The 22590-nt window shown below is 38.9% G+C and overlaps 1 protein-coding gene across 1 annotated transcript in view; it reads left to right on the top strand.

The window, feature by feature from the left end:
• The window catches only part of Svip (small VCP interacting protein), a 30255-nt gene extending 17034 nt beyond the window's left edge, over nucleotides 1–13221 (top strand). The window contains exons 2-4 of the mRNA XM_068359199.1: nucleotides 2259–2353; nucleotides 9077–9241; nucleotides 9462–13221. Of these exons, the coding sequence (XP_068215300.1) occupies nucleotides 2267–2353; nucleotides 9077–9241; nucleotides 9462–9476 (267 nt within the window). The 5' untranslated portion in view covers nucleotides 2259–2266 and the 3' untranslated portion in view covers nucleotides 9477–13221. The remainder of the gene's footprint in view (nucleotides 1–2258; nucleotides 2354–9076; nucleotides 9242–9461) is intronic.
• The last annotated feature ends 9369 nt before the right edge of the window (nucleotides 13222–22590 follow it).

The following is a 22590-nucleotide window of genomic DNA, read 5'->3' as shown; positions in this document are numbered from 1 at the left end:
TAGATCTGTTCGCTACCTCGATAACCTAGAGACTCCTGTTGTATTGTTCTCCGATTCCAGACCCAGCAGCAGTTCACGTGGATGCTTTTCTGCTGGATTGGTTCCATCTCGACCTGTATGCATTCCCGCCGTTCAAGATTGTCAACAGGGTACTTCAGAAGTTCTCCTCTCACAAAGAGACACGGCTGACGTTGGTTGGCTCCGCTCTGGCCCGCGAGAGAATGGTTCTTAGAGGTACTGCAATGGCTGGTCGACATTCCCAGGACTCTTCCTCTAGGAGTGATCCTTCTAAGTCTACCTCACGTAAAGAAGGTAAACCCAATCCTCCACGCTCTTCGTCTGACTGCCTTCAGACTTTCGAAAGACTCTCAAGAGCTAGGGGCTTTTCGAAGGAGGCAGCCAGAGCGATTGCCAAAGCAAGGAGAACATCCACTCTCAGAATCTATCAGTCTCAAGGGGAAGTCTTCCGTAGCTGGTACAAGACCAATGCAGTTTCCTCAACCAGTACCACTGTAACCCAGATTGCTGACTTCCTGTTATATCTAAGGAAAGTAAGATCCCTTTCAGCTCCTACGATCAAGGGTTACAGAAGTATGTTGGCAGCGGTTTTCCGCCACAGAGGCTTGGATCTTTCCACCAACAAAGATCTACAGGACCTCCCTAGGTCTTTTGAGACCTCAAAGGAACGTCGGTTGTCCACTCCAGGCTGGAATCTAGACGTGGTCCTAAGGTTCCTTATGTCATCAAGATTTGAACCTCTCCAATCAGCCTCTTTTTAGGACCTCACATTAAAAACTCTTTTCCTCGTGTGCTTGACAACAGCTAAAAGAGTAAGTGAGATCCACGCCTTCAGCAGGATCATTGTTTTCACATCTGAAACGGCTACATGTTCCTTGCAGCTCGGTTTTTGCTAAACGAGCTTCCTTCACGTCCTTGGCCTAAGTCGTTCGAGATCCCAAACCTGTCCAACTTGGTGGGGAATGAACTGAAGAGAGTACTTTGCCCAGTTAGAGCTCTTAGGTACTATCTAAAAAGGTCTTAACCTTTACAAGGACAATCAGAAGCCTTATAGTGTGCTATCAAGAAACCTTCTTTTCCAAGTTCTAAGAACTCAGTTTCTTACTATTCAGGCTTCTGATTAGAGAAACACATTCTCATCTGAAGGAAGAAGACCTTGCTTTGCTGAAGGTAAGGACACATGAAGTGGGAGCTGTGGCTACTTCAGTGGCCTTCAAACAGAGCCATTCTCTGCAGAGTGTTATGGATGCAACCTATTGGAGAAGCAAGTCAGTGTTCGCATCATTCTATCTCAAAGATGTCTAGTCTCTTTACGAGTACTGCTACACCCTGGGACCATTCGTAGCAACGAATGCAGTAGTAGGCGAGGGCTCAGCCACTACATTCCCATAATCCCATAACCTTTTAACCTTTCTCTTGAATACTTTTTATGGGTTGTACGGTCGGCTAAGAAGCCTTCCACATCCTTGTTGATTTGGCGGGTGGTCAATTCTTTCTTGAGAAGCGCCGAGGTTAAAGGTTGTGATGAGGTCCTTTAGTATGGGTTGCAGCCCTGTATACTTTAGCACCTTTGAGTTGATTCAGCCTTCCAAGAGGAACGCTGCGCTCAGTAAGGAAGACGATCTTATTAAAGGCAGAGTAACGGTTCAAGTCGACTTCCTTACCAGGTACTTATTATTTCATTGTTATTGTGGATAACTGATTATATGAAATACGGGATACTTAGCTATCCTTTAGTCTTGTACACTGGTTTTTCACCCACCCCCCTGGGTGTGAATCAGCTACATGATTATCGGGTAAGTTTAATATTGAAAAATGTTATTTTCATTAGTAAAATAAATTTTTGAATATACTTACCCGATAATCATGATTTAATTGACCCACCCTTCCTCCCCATAGAGAACCAGTGGACCGAGGAAAAAGTGAGGTGGCGTCAACAACAAGTACTGTAGTACCTGGCCACAGGTGGCGCTTGTGAGTACACCCCCTTCTAGTATAGTGATAGCTGGCGTATCCCTCCCGTAGAATTCTGTCGGGCAACGGAGTTGACAGCTACATGATTATCGGGTAAGTATATTCAAAAATTTATTTTACTAATGAAAATAACATTTTTATTATGTCAGTACAATATGTGTGCATAAATATTAGGTAATTGCTTACAGAAGTATGATTTTATTTAATCTTCAATCTGTGTTCTCATCTTTTATCAAAATATTGAATGCGAATCCATTCTATTCCAGATTAGAAAATGGGACTGTTTGTGTCATGCTGCAAAGGAGAAGCGACTGAATATAACACTTTTGGAAGTAGGAGCTCATCAGGAGGGGGAGATCCAGTAAGTTCTGCAGTGTGTTGAGATATTGTGCAATTTGTTGAAATGAATTATTTTATTTGTGAACGTTTAGTCCAACAACCCTGGTACTGGAAACATTGTTATTCATTGCTGTATCAGTAAAGAATGGAGTTGATTGTTTAAACAAGATGGAATTGCTCCTTCACAAATCCAAGCCTGAGTCCTTTAATAGGAATACGTTTTCAGCAACGCTGGGTAATAGGTTGGACAATGCACCAGCCACCCGTTGAGATACTACCGCTAGAGAGTTAAGGCTTCTTTTGACTGGCCTGACAGTACTACATTGGATCCTTCTCTCTGGTTATGGTTCATTTTCCCTTTGCCCACATACACACCGAATAGTCTGGCCTATGTATTCTTTACATATTCTCCTCTCCCCTCATACACCTGATAACACTGAGATTACCAAACAATTCCTCATCACCCATGTGGTTACTGCACTGTAATTGTTCAGTGGCCACTTTCCTCTTGGTAAGGATAGAAGGAACTCTTTAGCTATGGTAAGCAGCTCTTCTAGTAGGAGGAGGAGGACACCAATATCAAACCATCGTTCTCTAGTGTTGGGTAGTGCCATAGCCTCTGTACCATGGTCTTCCACTGTCTTGGGGTAGAGATCTCTTGCTTAAGGGTTCACTCGGGAATACTATTCTATCTTATTTCTCTTCCTCTTGTTTTGTTAAATTTTTTATAGCTTATAAAGTAAATATAGGAGATATTTATTTTAATGTTGATACTCTTCTTGAAATATTTTATTTTTCCTTGTTTCCTTTCCTCAGTGGGCTATTTTCCCTGTTGGAGCCCCTGTGCTTATAGCATCCTGCTTTTTCAACTAGGATTGTAGCTTTGCAATTAATAATAATAATACAGTAATAAGAATAATAATAATAATCCCACTGTCTCGGGGATACAATGTACGGAAGAAATGCTCCGGCTTTTAACATACCAGAAATGCTTGTAGCATTGCCTTGGCAAGTTTTCCAAATGAGTTTGGTAATCATCATCAACTCCTACGCCTATTGACGCAAAGGGCCTCGGTTAGATTTTGCTAGTCGTTTCTATCTTTAGCTTTCAATTTAATGCTACTCCATTCATCATATCCTACTTCACGCTTCATAGGCCTCAGCCCATGTAGGCCTGGGTCTTCCAACTCTTCTAGTGCCTAGTGGAGCCCAGTTAAATGTTTGATGAATTAATCTTTCTTGGGGAGTGCGAAGAGCATGCCCAAATCATCTCCATCTACTCCCCCATGATTTCATCCACATGGCACTTTAGTAATATCTCATAGTTTCATTTTTAATCCTGTCCTGTCATTTAACTCTCAATATTCTTCTAAGGGCTTTGTAGTAAAATTTACAAAATCTGCTTGAGATTGTTTCTCTATCATACCATGACTCATGTCCATACAGTGATACAGATCTCACTAAACTGATATATAGCCTGATTTTTATATCCACTTTCTGGCAAAATTTGATTTCCAAATTCTACTTAACCTAGCCATTGTCTGATTTAATTTTTTCAATCTTTCACTAAACTCCAATTCTGTATTGAATATCATAGTTCCTAAATACTTAAATGATTCTACATTATTAATCATTTCTCCTTCCAATGATATTTCATGTATTCTAGTAAGCAAGCATTGCAAATCCTGTGGTGTTCTGTTAATAAGGGAATCTGAGCTTGGTAAAGCACTCAGTAATGTTGATGAATGACAACACTTCCTTTTGTGACTGACTTCAACGAAGGGTCATGTGTTTCACAGATCCTTGAAAAGTTAGCAGAAGAGGCATTCTTGGGAAGTCCACATATAGTAAAGCACTTTACAAGGCTCCTCCTTGCAGAATGACTGCTAGTGCAGACACACTCAGTTGACAGTGACATGGTGTAGGGGTCAGTGCAATCCCTACATCATTGCATGGCAGAAAGGCATCTCTTTTGTTTTCACCATAGCTGGACCTGCTTGCCATTCAGTTGGACAGGAAACTTCCAGTATTCTATGCTCCAGTCTTAGATTGTTGGCAAAATTCAAGGAAGCTATCCAACATCCCTAGGAATTCAAGACCATTATGCCTTTCCGTCCACTTACCAGTTTCGCATATTACTCAAAAGTGGTTTGACAACACCGAAGCTCAAAGTGACCCTATCGCTCCAAAGCGGCCGCACTGAAAGATATCCAAATTAGCTGTTCTCTACATTCGTCTGTGAAGCGCTTCGATTTCTGTGGAGAGGATACCGCTCAGCCCTTGATCCAAAACCGACTAGGACTTAGACCTGGACTCTTCTCAAGAATTGATAAGACTTCTGAGGAGTGGGGGTTTCAGTCTTACCCTCCTAATGAGCTCAAAGTGTATGCAATGTATCCCTAGCCCTTAGGTTTCTTAAGCAGATCCACTCGAGTTTATATGATGGGATGCAGATAGTGCCTCGACCCTCGAGACACTCCTCTACTAGCGTAGCCCTGTTGAAGTGAGTAGGAAACGCCATAACTTCTCCGGCGTCACAAGGCATTATAAGAATGAAGAAAAGTTATCCATTGTCTTGGTTCAGGGGTTTGTGGCCAGGACCTAAGCCCAGCCATTCATGACTTGTAAGTCCTTTTTCAGTGCTTCCGTATTAGAAGCAACTAACAGGGACCAGCATGACTTCCTTCTGGTCCTTTCCTTAGAGGACATCACAGCACTACCTATCTCAACGAAAGGAATAGTATTAGGAGATCTTACAACACTGTCCTTTCTGGCTTAATGAGACAGTCAGACTTTCTTTTCCTGCAAGCAAGGAATTGGAAGGACTATCCTGATTTGAGCACACCAAATCAGACATATTAGATCTAATCCAACCCTCAGGAAAAATCTGTCTGGAGCGTAGTTCTTGAAGGCAGGAGTTTAGTATCACATACAACCTTTGCTGCCCATTACCTATGGGAGTTTTCCCAGAGGCCCCTAGATAATGTACCTTACCTAAATCGTAAGCCTATTTCCTTCTGGCTTCGAGGGACAGTTAGACCTGCTTTCCTGCAGGCAAGGAGACAAAAGGACCATCCTGGATTCAAGCACACAAATTCAAATATAAAGGATCAATCCCAGCTCTCGGGAAGAACCTGTCAAGGCACAGCTTTTGAAAGTGTTGAATTATGACAAACATTCATTTTTCCCATTACCCATGGGATTATACCCACAGGTTCCTGGATATATCTGTGGCCCAGTGATAGTTGTTCAACAGATCATATACAAGCCTAGCTCCTTCACAGAACAAGTGACATCTTGTCTATGGTAGGGTTTGCGATGTAATTCTAGAATGAGAGGCAAGATTGATTGGCCCTATTACCTGTTCTTTCTTCCACTTTCTTGGTGTGCAATGGTGGTTTCGTATTTGTTGGATCAGATGGTAGATGCCGGTAAACCACATAATCAGGCAGTTTTTCCTAATCACTAAGCTTTGACAGGTAATAGGTTGGCTGTGCACCAGCCACCCATTGAGATACTACAGCTAGAGTTATTAGGTTCTTCAAGTGGCCAGGTAGTACTAGATTGGATCCCTTTCTATGTTTATGGCTCATTTTTCCTTTGCCTATACACACACCAAATATTCTGGTCTCTTTTCACATTATCCTTCTTTTGGTAAGGGTAGAAGGGACTCTAGTTATGGTAAGCAGCTCTTCTAGGAGAAGGACACTCCAAAATCAAACCATTATTCTCTAGTATTGGGTAGTGCTATAGCCTCTGTACCATGGTCTTCCACAGACTTGGGGCAAGTTTTCTTGCTTGAGGGTACACTTGGGCACACTACCGTATTCTGTTATTTCTCTTCCCCTTTTTATTGAATTTTTTGTTGTTTATATATGAATGACCTATTTTAATGCTGTTACTATTCTTGAAATATTTTCTCATGGCCCATGGGATCAGTAAAGGCAGCGGAGCAGCCCCTGGCAGTGCAGCGGACTTTCTGTAAAAAGAAAGAAGACATAAGTCTGGATGTTCCTTGAGATTCTTGTCATTGACTTATGAATCAGAAACACTTAAATCTTAATTAATGTGTGAGTATGGTAGTAGCTAACACCTTAATAAAATAAGAAATTATAATAGAAAACCAGTAACCACATAGCATGAATCTCTAAACTTCATCGATATCACACTGTTAACTCCGGTTCTGGACTCCTGCTTGATCTCTGTTTTTACCGGAGGTCCGGTAGCAAAGGCCCGTCATCGTGATATCGTGACCGTCTCCGGTACGATAACATTATCCTCAATGAATGAGTTATCTCCAGTGAAGCCGGAGATACGATGAAAACGGGGGCCTTAACTGTGTAATTGTGATCAAACATGACAAAGGTTCGTGTGTAAAAGGCTTCAGCCGGAGTCCGAGTGCCGGATTTCACCGTTGCACTCCAAAAATCTGCTCCGGAACGATAACTAGTTCTCACCCAATGAGTATCCATTATAGCGGAGCATAACTCAAGGCGGAGCCAAGCATAACTCAAGGCGAAGCTAAGGGTGTCGGTATAAAACGACCCCAATTAATGACTCATACACTAACGTACCTAATAATAGTGTTAGCTATATTAACAGTAACCACATCAATAAATCGTTTATAATATTAAACGTACTATCATCAATTCTGATACTGAGAAGAGGCCTGAATAACCCGTGATCGTATAAAAACGGAGAACGGGAAATTCACCTCTCTTACTCAAAGAAAACGAGAGAAAGGATAACTCATACCTGTAGAACAGGAAACGAGCACTCTATGCTTTCGCTCTCAAGGTTACATATTAAAAATTAACATCACACATTAATTAAGAAAATTAATAAAATTGATTGCTTTTCTTAGTAATAGTAATAACGAAGAATAACGACAACGTAACAAAAAAACAAGGATGTAGTCTAAAACGAACCCTCCAGGAGGGTACAAATTAACAGACTAAATCGCTAAGCTTTAAATCGTTACTATGCTTTAAAACGCTATCTTAAATCGCTATTCTTCGTAGGTCCAAATTGGACTTGTAAGCAAATAAATACCATAGTAAAAATTAATAATAATTAATGATAACATAAAAGGCCATAAAACGTAAGTGATATAACCTATCTGACAGAGTACCAGATGGGCAAAATTAACTAGAAAATTTACCGAAGCGAACATACCCAAAATGGCTGCCGATATCTCGGCAGGACAATCGCTTCCAAAACTAAAAACCACCATAATGGAAATAGAACAAATGCCCGGTACTGTCAAAAGCTGCCAAAACAAACTATGGTACTTAACATTGGTAAGGGTGAAGTAACAACGTCAGTCATGTTGAAATAACGAGAGATTCTTCGAAAAAAACACTGTGCCCAAAAAAACTATGCTTGCTTCAAGTCCAATTAAAGAAGGATGTCCTAGAGGGCGCGCGTGGTAGGTGTCGTTGGGGAGTTCAACCATGTTATCTAGGGCCTGTCACGGCCCTCCCCATTGATGAAGGGATTATCTAAATGGAAGACAACCTGTGAATAGTGGTTTACACACGCCTTTGTTTAATACACGACACCTACAAGGTGTTCGCGCGAGGGTTGTAACCTCTGCATTCCATGCTTTTATCTTTCTCTAGTATATTTGGAAGATTTATATTAGGAAAGGTATAAGGAAGGACCTTTCTCACCGGGCGTCACAGGCCTCTTCCCAGAAATAGATTTTTCCTTCGTCAAAATCCCTTTACTTATCTTGTTAATTATTTCTATTCCTTTAGTACCGGGCTAATTTTCCCTATTTGAGCCCTTGGGTGTATAGCATCCTTATTTTCCAACTAGGGTTGTAGCTTAGCTAATAATAATGATAATAATTTCCTAGGAAAGTAAACCAGCCAGTTGCTTTTAAGAACTTCTTCCCTCCTAAGGATAAGTTTCCTATTGAAAGACAAAGGTTTATACTTGTGTAGGAAGAAATCCCAATTTTTTCTTTCATAGTAATTTGTGATTTCCCTAAATATACAAACTCAAGTCTTTAAGTCACACTTCCTGCAAGTCATAGGTTTAAATGGTAGCGCAGTTGCCTGTCAGGTGATCGGGCTAATACACCACCTCTCCAGCTAACTACCACTACCTCGTACATTAGAATGTGTGAAGATGGAGCTTCGGACATGACAAAATAAATCCACGATTGATAAAAAAGACCGAGAGCACCACAAAACAATTCAACACTTTAGATTCCAAAAAGAAGGATGTTGTTCAGATGGCGCTCGCGTCGTGGCGTGGGTGGTGTGGCGCTGGGGGTTGGCTAGGGCCTTTGTATCGGCCCATCCCTTTGACGAAGGAATTAACTAAATGGAAGACAACCTGTGAATAGTGGATTTCACGTGCCTTTGCTTTATACACGACACCCAAAAGGTGCTCGCGCGAGGGTTGTAACCTCAGCATTCCATGCTTTTATCTTCCTCTGGTATAATTGGAAGGTTTCATCAGAAAAGATATACAAGAAGGACTCTTTTCACCGGGCACCACAGGTCTCTCCCCAGAAATAGATTTTTCCTTCGTCAAAATCCCTTTTATAACCATACCCAGCATTGCTGAAATCATATTCCTATTAAAGGACTTACATTTGTATTCTTTGGGAAAATACAAATCACTTTTTTTAAATTTTTAAGAAGTTCTGTGAAGATATTAATAGATATTTTTACATCTGTGTCTTCAGCATTTTCATATAGAGTAAATATTTGATTTCAATATATAACTCCAGGAGGAACGACGAAAACAGATGCTAGAAGCTGCAGAAAAGCGACTGAAGGCTCAGGAAGGGCGAGGACTAAAAGACCCTCAAGCCCTAAAACAAAGGCAAAAACGACAAGAGGAGCTAGAACAAAAGCAGAAAGAACTGGGAGGGCCTAATGAAGGTGGACTTCGGGTAAGTAAGATTCAGGTTTAAGGAATATCCTTATAGTATTGATCAGTCACTGCTCTCTAAAAAAAAATTTTTGCCTGCAAAATGAGACTTGTTTTAAGAGTGTTATTCTTTATGCAATTACAGTAGTGTTTTTTTTTTTTTTTTTTTTTTTAATCCAAGAAATTTTTATTCCAGAAATTTATCCATAATTTTATCCCTATTAATGATAATTATTTTCCAGTGGCAGGTTAATTAAGATTGGTTAACAACACCAGAGGGACTGCTCAGGAAATGCTGACTTCAGCTTCTGTATTTTTAAACTCTTAAAGTAGTATGACGATGTCTCTTTCCACGTGAAGAGAAACACTTTTGTATCCCGGTAAAGGTAAAATGTTGCACGACCACATAGTTTGGCAATTATAACATGAAATAATAATTACCACTAGTAGACAAAATACTGAACTAGCTGGAGTTTAGAGAGATAAATGTTTTGCAGCATAATGGTGTTGAATATTTTTATAGAGAATGTCTTAATTTTTTTATATTTTATAAGGTATGTTTGCAACGTTAGTAACAGTTACGACTCGAATACTTTAATATACATCCCATCTGCATAGGGCATAGTCATCAGTTTACCACCTGAATAGGACTCTGATATATAGGTGACAGATTATATACTTTTTGTGGAAATGTTTTTTTGTGCTATACTATGATATGAAAAGCTAAAATCAGGCAATTTCTGAAATACTGTATGTACCCAAGATTATGCAAATAACACTAGTAAATTGATTTTTATTATTATTAGACTTTTGATGTATGTAAACTCCAAGTTCATAGTGTATATCCCTGTTGTGGATTTCAAATAACATTCATATTAAGTGTCTTATGATTACCTGTGTGCATCAGTGTATTTTTTACTGTTTTTTTTTTTCTCTCCATCCAAGCCTGATTACCCAGATTTAGTCTGTTTTGATGTATTGAAATATTGTCATTATCCTGCTGCAAAGCATACTTCATTATTTGTTTAGATTTGTTCATATCGCCCTCATTGTACTTATTAGATTTTTCTCTTTTGATGAAATATTTTTTTCTGCGTTGAACCATTTTTTGATATCTAATGGCATGATTATAACTTTATATTTCTGTCATTTAACTTTGTATGCCTCCTTTGGTTTAGTTTGCAACTTTTTCAAAACTTAGATCACAACTTTACCCTTCGGCCCGAAAATCGGCCGAAATTTTTAAAAAAAAATTTGGAAACATTTTCGGCCGGAAAGTCGGCCGAAATTTTCGGAAAAATTTTCGACCCAAAAATCGGCCGAAATTTTAAAAAAAAATTTCAGAAAAATTTTCGAAGTATTTTAAAAATGATTAGATCAAGTTGCACGTAGTACATATCTTTCATTTAAAGTAAATTTTAGCAGTATAAACGGTATTTGCTATATGTTTCGGGTACTGTATTTTCAAAAGGCATTGATTTGATAATTACAATTTTGCAGCAGATGTTAATGTTCCACAGAGTCATTTCCTGTTAATTTGAATGTACTTAAGAGGATTGTACTGTTTAATACAAGATTGCAAAACATATATTTTAGGATGAAAGGTGTCATTAGGTAGGAAAAGCATGTAAAGATTCGTATATTTGATATATTTGTATATAACATATCTGTATATTTGTAAAAGATTAACTGGAAGATACTTGGAATATCAAAACATACTAGTTAAGCACATATTGGAAGTGGAAAGTTTTGATACCAGTTTTATGAAACATAATTTGCTATGAGAAGTTAAGTACTTTATGTCAACATTTTCTAAAATAATTTTTGACAGATGGTACTTAGTCTGAAATTTCGTTTGTGGCATGCCTTCGAACCTTGCTTCTAAAGTGTTGTAACCCATCATTTTTCACTGTTATTAACATTGGCAGGGTGTGTGTGTGTGCTTTATACATTTATGTACTTTATTGGTAATGTTTAGAATGTACTTTACCTGTTATGAGCTTTTGTCTGAAAACTAAACCTTTATATTTTTATGAATATAGTTTATTGTCTTTATTTTGATCTGGTATATTTTTCAATGCTGTTCCCTCCATACGGATTATATTGCTTACATTTTTTCCTTATTCTGGAATGAATTTTGAGTGATATTGTGCTGACCATGAAATAATGTTTCTTTTCTCATATGTTGTCTAAAATCAGCAGCCTTTCAAGGGGTTATCAACTTTGAGAAAAAAAAGCCAGGAGAGTAAGCAACTTTGTACAATAAAGGCAGTGAAGTGGTGATAAAGCAGGCACAGTATGCTGTTATCGTATAGCCCAGATTACTTCCTTTCTATATTACCCTTCTGCTATTCTCAATACTGGTCGCAGACAACTGATGAGACATGAAATATTTTCGTTTGCTACAAGACCCGAGCTCTATTCCTCGAAAATCAATCCAGAACCAAAAAAATATGTTGGAAGCGGTGTATTCACTGTTGAAGGGAAGAAATTTATTATTTCAGCAGCAATTAAAGTATAGTTACCTTTGGGATACAGTGCTTAAATTCCTGAAATATCTCATTGTCTGTTATTCAATATTTGAGTTGATCAAGTTGTGAATGTGCTTCAAACACATGTACTCAAGATTCTAGTTAAATATATGTTTAGTTAATAATCAGTTATTATTGGTAGTTCACATTACTGTACTGTATATAAACTGGTAATTCATCAATGCTGTCATGGTTGGCAGTTTTCATTACTTTATATAAACTGGTGTTGCCAAAGCTCTTAGGTTTGCATCTTTGCCATCATATTAGTCTTAGTAAATGAATCTCTATAATTTGTTTTTTATATGTTTATCACCTCCATCAACTCCTAAAATACCATCATTAAGATATAGCCTAATTTATCTTTAACTTGATGGCTAATTTGTATTTGGATAGAGGTCATAAACTGTTTCTAAAAGTCACATGAAAATCACTATTGTGTTCTACATTCATGTGGGGGGGTTAACTTCATTATTGCAACTCTTAAGTAGTACACTGTAGGCAATAGAGTACTGTACTTGAAAGTTGCTTCACCCTCTTTAACTTTAGTTTTAGCCTTTTCCTACAGTACATTAAACCTCCAATTCAACCATGTTATTTCTTCAGCTTGTCCAACTTCTCAAATTTTACTTTGTGTTGCAACTGTGGTGTTTTTCCAAAGTTACACATGCATGCTGAATTGTTTCCCATGCCCCAGTGCCTGCCCTTATTGCCAAAATTCATAGATCCAACCAGGTTACAGTTTTCTACTCTCATTTTGTAAAATCAGGAAAATATCTTTTAAATTCATTGAGCAGTAGTACATGTGATGCCATTCAGCATCATTACAACTGGAAGAAACCCTTCAGTTGAACAATGAATTACAACTTGAGAAAGGTTATACAAGGAAGCAAATGGGAATTGAGTGAAAGTAGGAAATAAGGCAAGTGCTGCTGTGGGCAGAAGGAATGCTGCAAAGTTCTATACGTAATGCCTACAGTACACTCCATGCCACAGGAACTGCTCGAGGAACAGTATCACTTTACGGGGTGGATTTAATAGATTTGTTTTATAAATTTGGTCCATAAGGAAGCATGAAGGTGTTGGTTGTCAGGGTTTTTTTTCCCTCATTATAACAGGCTCCTTTCCTGTATTTATATATTTGATTATGTACTTAATGAAAACCCATATTGGTTAAATATCTGATAATGTAGGACATTTTCACATTTGTTGGATATTGTCTGCTATATAACATTTGTCAAAGTAGTTCTTTTATTATGATTTAGTCATGAAGCTTGTAATAATAATAATTGTATGGATCCAATAAGTCTCATTGATACAGAATGAAGGTCATGATTATTCAGTGTATGAATTTGTATACTTTTATGCAGTTCAGGTACTTTTTATAACATAGTCTGTATGTTTGCATTCGTTTTCACAGTGGTAAATGGCAGCCTCACAGCTGTAGAAAATTGAATAAAATTGTGATAAAGTACCTTGTGTTTCTTTTGCACAATATGTCCATTATGTTGTAGCATAATATCCCCATTTTGTTAGTTTACGGATAATGCTTAAACTTTTGTTGTAATTTGGTCATATTGTACTACAACAAATTATATGGCTTGTATTAGCGAATAATGATTACCATGATATTTATTATTACAATCAATGTATATGTAGGACTAAAAATCATATCTTTAGGTTTTACGAATCCTTGACTCAAATCCAAAAGATACGGAAAATTACTAAGAATCTACATTACAATACAGTACTATGAATGGTACATGCTTGACATTTACCAGAGCAGTATAATTATAACTTGTATCACCTGTGTTAGGGTTACTATTAAAGGAAAATCAGAAATGTTCATCACAACATGAACTTTATGCATGCTACTATAGCCTTTACATACAGCCTCTGCAAGAATGACCCATATAAAGACAAAGCAAGTGTTGCAATTTTTTATCATTGCATTTTACATAGCAATACAAATCTTCCAGTCTTTTATATGGAAATGCCTTTGGTGGAACTGCTTTGGCCATTGAAACTTGGTTATAGGGTAGTTTATTAGCAGATGGTGAGTTGGGAGGGGGGAGGAGTACCATTCACTTTCTAAATATGTTAACCTTCATTCTTCCCGGAAAAAATCCGGGGATGATTTAAGGTAGGAATATGATAAAAGACAGGTTTTTATACATACATACATATACCAAGGCACTTCCCCCAATTTTGGGGGTAGCCGACATCAACAAATGAAACAAAAAAGGGGACCTCTACTCTCTACGTTCCTCCAGCCTAACAAGGAATATGATAAAAGACAGGTTTTATAGCTAAGAAAAATACAAGTAAAAAAAATATTTCCAAAAGGAACACAAACCTGTCAGACTTCTTAGAGCAGGTTTTATAAATTTGGGCAAGAAAGGTCCGGAGTAGGCCATCAAGTACCGCGGTGAAACTGGGAAAAGCCTGCAATCGTACCATGAGAGGACAAGTTGAGGTTAAACATCGAGATTGCCCAAAGAAAAGGATCAGGAACAACTTTAAATTTAGCGCAATGTAACACTAAACAACCCCTCCCCCCCAGAATGATATCTTTGGGTAGAAGTGTACCTCAAGAAATGCACTATGCATTAGTAAAAGGTGTTTGAAGCATGGTTTTGGCACCTAGCTGCCCTTACTCTCCAATCTCTAACTTGTGGTTCATGCTGCAAGTTTGGGGATTTCCCCCAGCTGCACATGGGTGCTAAATGCCTTTCCAGGTCCCACTACACCTTAGGGGCCAAATTCATAAGCCTAATTCAGTCAGCCAACATCTCTTGCATTCTGTGTCTGTAGAGAGACAAGATATTACAGGTTACCATAAGCAGGAAATGCCAGTAGCCCAGTCATGTACATGAGTAGGGGAAGACTGACTCTTGTACTTTACTACCTCAGTTTCAATCTGGGAGTGAGCTCGCAAAGCAATATGCTCATAACTTAAAACAATCTTTCCTATAAATAATCAAGGAAATACTATACACTCCATGCATTTCATACATCTATAAATACACATACTGTACTCATTTTTGTTTGGTTAGATTATTATTATTATTATTAGCCAAGCTACAACCTTGGTTGGAAAGGCAAGATGCTATAAGCCCAAGGGCTTCAATAGGGAAAAATAGCCCAGTGAGGAAAGGAAATAAGGAAATGAATAAATGATGAGAACAAATTAACAATAAATCATTCTAAAAACAGTAACAACGTTGAAACAGATACATATAAACTATGAACTATTAACGTCAAAACCAGATATGTCATATATAAACAATAAAATGACTCGTGTCAGCCTGGTCAACATAAAAACATTTGCTCCAACTTTGAACTTTTGAAGTTCTACTGATTCAACTACCCGATTATGAAGATCATTCCACAACTTGGTAACAGCTGGAATAAAACTTCTAGAATACCGTGTAGTATTGAGCCTCATGATAGAGAAGGCCTGGCTATTAGAATTAACTGCCTGCCTAGTATCACGAACAGGATAGAATTGTCCAGGGAGATCTGAATGTAAAGGATGGTCAGAGTTTGAAAAATCTTATGCAACATGCATAATGAACTAATTGAATGACGGTACCAAAGATTAATATCTAGATCTGGAATAAGAAATTTAATAGACCTTAAGTTTCTGTCCAACAAATTAAGATGAGAATCAGCAGCTGAAGACCAGATAGGAGAACAATACTCAAAACAAGGTAGAATTAAAGAATTAAAACACCTTCAGAATAGATTGATCACTGAAAATCTTAAAAAGACTTTCTCAATAAGCCAATTTTTTGTGCAATTGAAGAAGACGCAGACCAAATGTGTTTCTCAAAAGTAAATTTGCTGTCGAGAATCACACCTAAAATTTTAAGTCATACAAAATTAAAGAGACAGTATCAATACTGAGATCCGGATGTTGAGGAGCCACCGTCTTTGACCTACTTACAATCATACTTTGAGTTTTGTTAGGATTCAACTTCATACCCCATAATTTGCACCATGCCCTAATTTTAGCTAAATCTCTATTAAGGGATTCACCAACCCTAGATCTACATTCAGGGGATGGAATTGATGCAAAGAGAGTAGCATCATATGCATATGCAACAAGCTTGTTTTCTAGGCCAAACCACATGTCATGTGTATATAGTATGAAAAGTAATAGGCCAAGAACACTAACCTATGGAACACCGGATATCACATTCCTATACTCACTATGGTGCCCATCAACAAGAACTCTTTGATATCTATTACTTAAAAAAACAATAATAATGCTAAGAAATGACCCACCCACTCCCAACTGTTTGAGTTTGAAAACAAGGGCCTCATGATTAACACGGTCAAAGGCAGCACTAAAATCAAGGCCAATCATAGAGCCCTTCCTGACCACAATCAAGGGACTTGTGTACAGCATTGGAGATTGTAAGGGCATTACATGCTCCAAGGCATTTACGAAAACCAAATTGCAAACTAGGGAATAGATGATTACTTTCAGAAAACCTACTAAGACGTTTTGCCAGAAGACGTTCAAAAACTTTAGATAATATGGGAGTTATGGAAATTGGGCGGAGATTTCCTTCCATTCTCTAATACATTCAACTATCTTTATATAACTGGTTGGTACAATACAAAAACCTGAAATTTGACACCAAATTTCATAACCATGAAAAAAGCATCACACCATGTACTTCAAAACAAAATTTTATGTAATAAATCACTAAATACTGTACAGCATAATGTTAAAGAATGCAAGTAAAATATGAAATTTAGCATAAAAATCGCTTAGTAATATTGTACATTACCGTATTAACAGTCGCTGAAGAACATAAGTCAAAATATGAAATTTAGTGTTACAGTGGAACCTCTACATACGAATTTAATCCGTTCCAGAACCGACTTCGGATGTAGAAAATGTTCGGATGTCGAAACGAATTTTCCCATATGAATACATTGAAATAGGATTAATCCGTGGTTGAGCCCAAAAACCTATGATAACTTCTTAATAAACTACTACACATAATTTTCCCATGAGAATAACGAACACTAAATTAGATAGTAGACATGTAAATAAGAAGAATAGACATGTAAATAAGAAGAATTAGCAAAAAATTATAAATAAGAAACGGGTTTTTAGCGTCACTTTACCTTAGAAACTCCAGCGCAGGTGTGTTAGTCTTGCTACGCAGAGAGAAGACGGACGGGCGGCGAGGAGGTAGAGAGGTTAACTACGATAAACGTACACTACCGTAACTTATTCTAACTTACACTAAGTGAACTTTAACATAACTTAGCTTATTTTTTTTTTATTTTTATATTTTACAGCATATTTTTTTTTACATTTTCTTTTTTTCTTTTTGATGATTACGTAATTTTAATCACTTTCACTCTCTACACTTGAAATTGACTGAATTTCTTCCGCTTCACTATTTTCCATTTTCTTTGTTTCACTTTCTTCCGCTTCACTCTTTGCCGTTTTCTTCGAATCACTTACATCCTCTTCATCACGAGTTCGCTTCGCAGTTTTTTTTAAAGAAATTATCGATAGATAATTGCTTGGTACGGCTTTTCAGAATGTTTCGAAAGTGAGTTAGGCAAACATCATCGAATTGAGAAACTACACGACAAACCTGCAATTTCTTTGGATGGTATTTGTCGATGAAGTCGACCACGTCTTGATATTTTCCTAACACATCTTTTATATGCGCCGAACCTAACACATGTTCTACCTCCTCGCTCCCTTCCTCGTCATCACTCATGTGCTCCGACATAGCATGGAGTTCCTTGAGCTCATCCGTGGTAAGTTCGTCGTGATGTTCGGCGACGAGTTCCGTAACGTCCTCTGCGTCGACCTCCAGACCCATGGACTTGCCAAGGGAGACGATTTCCTCTACGGCTTCCGCTGCACCCACCACGGGATCAGGTTCGGGGTCAAAACCCTCGAAATCTCGGGGAGAAACTGCATCAGGCCACAGCTTCTTCCAGGCAGAATTGAGGGTCCGTCGAGTTAATCCCACCCAAGCCTGATCTATGATCTTCAAGCAGTGCACGATGTTGAAGTGGCCCCTCCAAAATTCACGCAAAGTTAAGTTGGTGCTTTGCGTGACATTAAAGCACTGCTTAAATAAGTGCTTGGTGTACAGCTTCTTAAAATTAGAGATGACTTGCTGGTCCATGGGCTGGAGGATAGAGGTGGTATTCGGTGGAAGATACAGCACCTTTATGAACTTGAATTCATCGAAGATATCATCTTCAAGTCCGGGGGGGTGAGCGGGTGCATTGTCAAGGTATAGCAGGCACTTTAAAGGCAATTTCTGTTCATGAAGATACTTCTTCACAGAAGGGCCAAAAACTTGGTTAACCCATTGCACAAAGAATTGCCTAGTGACCCAGGCCTTCGAGTTGGATCGCCAGAAAACATGAAGCTGATCCTTATCGACGTTGTGTGCTTTAAAGGCCCTAGGGTTCTCTGAATGGTAAACCAGTAAGGGCTTGACTTTAAAGTCCCCGCTAGCGTTGGCACATAGGGCAAGAGTCAACCGATCCTTCGTTGGCTTATGCCCAGGCAATTTCTTCTCTTCGGCAGTGATGTAGGTTCGACTCGGCATCTTCTTCCAAAACAGCCCGGTTTCATCACAATTAAACACCTGCTGCTCTACGTAGCCTTCTTCCTGCACGATTTTTTCGAAGTTCTTGACAAAGTCAGCTGCAGCCTTTGTGTCCGCGCTAGCAGCCTCTCCGTGGCGAACAACTGAATGAATCCCGGACCGTTTCTTAAATTTCTCGAACCAGCCACGAGATGCCTTGAAATCATCTGAGGAAGGCTCGGTTGAACTCTCCCCAGCATCACCCCCAGAGCTCTCCTCCTTCAAGTCCATAAAGATGGCGTGCGCCTTCTCGCAGATGACGGCCTCGGTGATGGTGTCGCCAACGATCTCTCTGTCCTTAATCCACACTAGTAGAAGTCGTTCATCTCTTCTATGATAGGGGTACGGCGTTTGGAAATTATGGTGATCCCCTTAGAAGGTTTCACTGCTTTAATAGCTTCCTTCTGTTTAAGGATTGTCGAGATCGTCGACATATTACGGCCATACTGTTTAGCAAGTTCACTCACTCATGTTTTTCAATAATTTCCTGCTTAATTTCTAAAGAAAGCATTTCCTTCTTCCTTTTCTCACCACTACCACTACCACTGGCAAAACTAAGCCTTTTAGGACCCATACTTTACGTAAATTACCGTTAAAGGATGCACGTAAAAAATCACGATTAAAACAGAGTTAATAGCAGAACGCACGGTGCACAACCGCAAGAAGCCGACGAGAACAGAGGACTGACCCAAGCCCCGCTAATTGAGCGTCCCTCCGAGGTCGATGTGCTGCCTTCTATCGGCGGAAATAAAAAACACTTCAGGCGCTATGAGCACCGACTACGCGTACAAGTATTGTTTACTTCGGGTGTCGAAAAAAACATTCGGGGGTAGAGTCGGAACGTGTTCGAATTGTATTTCGCGTGTCGAAAAATTCGGATACAACCGGTACGACGAAAATTGCTTACTTCGTGTGTCGAAATAAAATTCGGGTGTAGAGTAAAAAATTTGCTCAAATTTTACTTCGGATGTTGGAAAATTCGGATGTAGATACGTTCGGATGTAAAGGTTCCACTGTAGAAGTCATTAAATAAAGAGTAAAAATGTAATATTTAGTTAGGAATTGCCTAATACTGAGCTGCATAACGTTTTTTTTTTAAAGCATAAGTCAAAACATGAAATTAAGCATTAGTAATCAGTAAATAACACTTGACTTAAAATAGCAAAGTAATGCTAAATATTCTCTCTGCTCTATAATATAGAGCAAGTGTCTTGCTATATATGTGTATAATATATATATATATATACTGTGTAAATAAATATGATAAATAAATAAATATATATATATATATATATATATATATATATATATATATATATATATATATATATATATATATATATATATATATATATATATATATATATGTACAGTATGTATATTTCCCGTCATATTCTGGTGAGAGGGGCTGTAGTTAGGAAATGGGGAGGAGGTTTGAAGGATTGAATGCGTGTCTTTATGCATATCTATCTAAATATTTACCTGTCATTCTTAATGGGTCGCATATAGAAGTCAATTAATATTAATAAAAACATAAAATGTACCGTCAAGAGCAGATGATACATCGTGTGTACTCCTGCAAGTCATCGTACACTTTAAAGGTTGCTCATGAATGGCAGAGGCAAGGGACGGTGACATTGCCCTCTCAAGCAGGACAATGCCCAAGACTGACAATATTATATATGATCCGCACCCAAGGCACCCCACCACCCAAGCTAGGACCAAGGAGGGCCAGGCAATGGTTGCTTTGCTGATGACTCAACAGATAGACCTATAGGGTCCCCCAAACCCCACTTCCTTAGCTCATAAGGATGGTGGGGTGGCAGCGACCAAACGAACTAATGATTTTCAGCGGTACTCAATCCCCTCTGGAAGTCATCAGGCAAGGACACTACCAACAGGCCACCACAACCCTTAGAGAGGGTGAAATGTACTCATTGTATGAAAGGAGTTAAACTCAAGTTTACACTATTAAAACAAATGTCACAGGGGATCTTGTGAATAATGAGACCCCAAAATTTTTACACATAAAATATGATTTCATCATATATCTTGTGTATCATGAGATCCTTTCTTGAGAAATGTTATTTTTATTAATAAAATAAATTTTTGAATATACTTACCCGGTGATTATATAAGCTGCAGCTCTGCTGCCCGACAGAAAAACTCTACGTTCAAAATACGCCAGCGATCGCTATGCAGGTAGGGGGTGTACATCAACAGCGCCATCTGTCGAGCAGGTACTCAGTACTCAATGTAAACACAGAACCAATTTTCTCCTCGGTCCACTGGGTCTCTATTGGGGAGGAAGGGAGGGTCCTTTAATATATAATCACCGGGTAAGTATATTCAAAAATTTATTTTATTAATAAAAATAACATTTTTCAATATTAAACTTAGCCGGTGATTATATAAGCTGATTCACACCCAGGGGGGTGGGTAGAGACCAGCATTACTTGTTTACATTATTATGAGCTAAGTATTTTGTATTTCATTTTAGCAGTTATTCAAAATAACAAACATAAAATAAATAAGTACCTGGTAAGGAAGTCGACTTGAACAATTACTCTGCCTTTTTAAGTACGTCTTCCTTACGGAGCCTCGCGATCCTCTTAGGATGCTGAGCGACCCCTAGGATCTGAAGTATCAAGGGTTGCAACCCATACAACAGGACCTCATCAAAACCTCTAATCTAGGCGCTTCTCAAGAAATGACTTTGACCACCCGCCAAATCAAGTAGGATGCGAAAGGCTTCTTAGCCTTCCGGACAACCCAAAAACAATAATAAAACATTTCAAGAGAAAGATTAAAAAGGTTATGGAATTAGGGAATTGTAGTGGTTGAGCCCTCACCCACTACTGCACTCGTTGCTACGAATGGTCCCAGAGTGTAGCAGTTCTCGTAAAGAGACTGGACATTCTTAAGATAAAAAGACGCGAACACTGACTTGCTTTTCCAATAGGTTGCGTCGATTATACTTTGCAGAGATCTATTTTGTTTAAAGGCCACGGAAGTTGCGACAGCTCTACTTCGTGTGTCCTTACCTTCAGCAAAGCTTGGTCTTCCTCATTCAGATGGGAATGAGCTTCTCGTATTAACAGTCTGATAAAATAGGATAAAGCATTCTTTGACATAGGCAAAGATGGTTTCTTAACTGAACACCATAAAGCTTCAGACGGGCCTCGTAAAGGTTTAGTTCGTTTTAAATAGAACTTAAGAGCTCTTACAGGACATAAGACTCTTTCTAGTTCATTTCCAACCATACGATAAGTTTGGAATATCGAACAATATTGGCCAAGGCCGAGAAGGCAGCTCGTTTTTGGCTAGAAAACCAAGTTGTAGAACATGTAGCCGTTTCGGATGAGAATCCGATGTTCTTGCTGAAGGCATGAATCTCACTGACTCTTTTAGCTGTGGCTAAGCATACCAGGAAAAGAATCTTAAGGTGAGATCTATCAGGGAGGCTGATTGTAGCGTTTCGAACCTGTCTGACATAAGGAATCTTAGTACCACGTCTAAATTCCAACCAGGTGTAACCAAACGACGCTCCTTCGTGGTCTCAAAAGACTTAAGGAGGTCCTGTAGATCTTTATTGTTGGAAAGATCTAAGCCTCTGTGACGGAAGACTGATGCCAACATGCTTCTGTAACCCTTGATAGTGGGAGCTGAAAGAGATCGTTCTTTCCTCAGATATAAGAGGAAGTCAGCTATTTGAGTTACAGGGGTACTGGTCGAGGATACGGATACTGACTTGCACCAGTTTCGGAAGATTTCCCACTTCGATTGGTAGACTCTAAGGGTGGATGTTCTCCTTGATCTAGCAATCGCTCTGGCTGCCTCCTTCGAAAAGTCTCTAGCTCTCGAGAGTCTTTCGATAGTCTGAAGGCAGTCAGACGAAGAGCGTGGAGGCCTTGGTGTACCTTCTTTACGCGTGGCTGACGTAGAAGGTCCACCCTTAGGGGAAGTGTTCTGGGAACGTCTACTAGCCATCGAAGTACCTCGGTGAACCATTCTCTCGCGGGCCAGAGGGAAGCAACTAGCGTCAACCTTGTCCCTTCGTGAGAGGCGAACTTCTGCAGTACCTTGTTGACAATCTTGAACGGAGGGAATGCATATAGATCTAGATGTGACCAATCTAGTAGAAAGGCATCTATATGAACTGCTGCTGGGTCCGGGATTGGTGAGCAAAATATTGGGAG

This window comes from Palaemon carinicauda, chromosome 35 (assembly GCF_036898095.1).
Source record: "Palaemon carinicauda isolate YSFRI2023 chromosome 35, ASM3689809v2, whole genome shotgun sequence".
Lineage (NCBI taxonomy): Eukaryota > Metazoa > Arthropoda > Malacostraca > Decapoda > Palaemonidae > Palaemon > Palaemon carinicauda.
The sequence above is the reverse complement of the archived record's forward strand: the minus strand, read 5'-3'. Positions and strand labels throughout refer to the sequence as shown.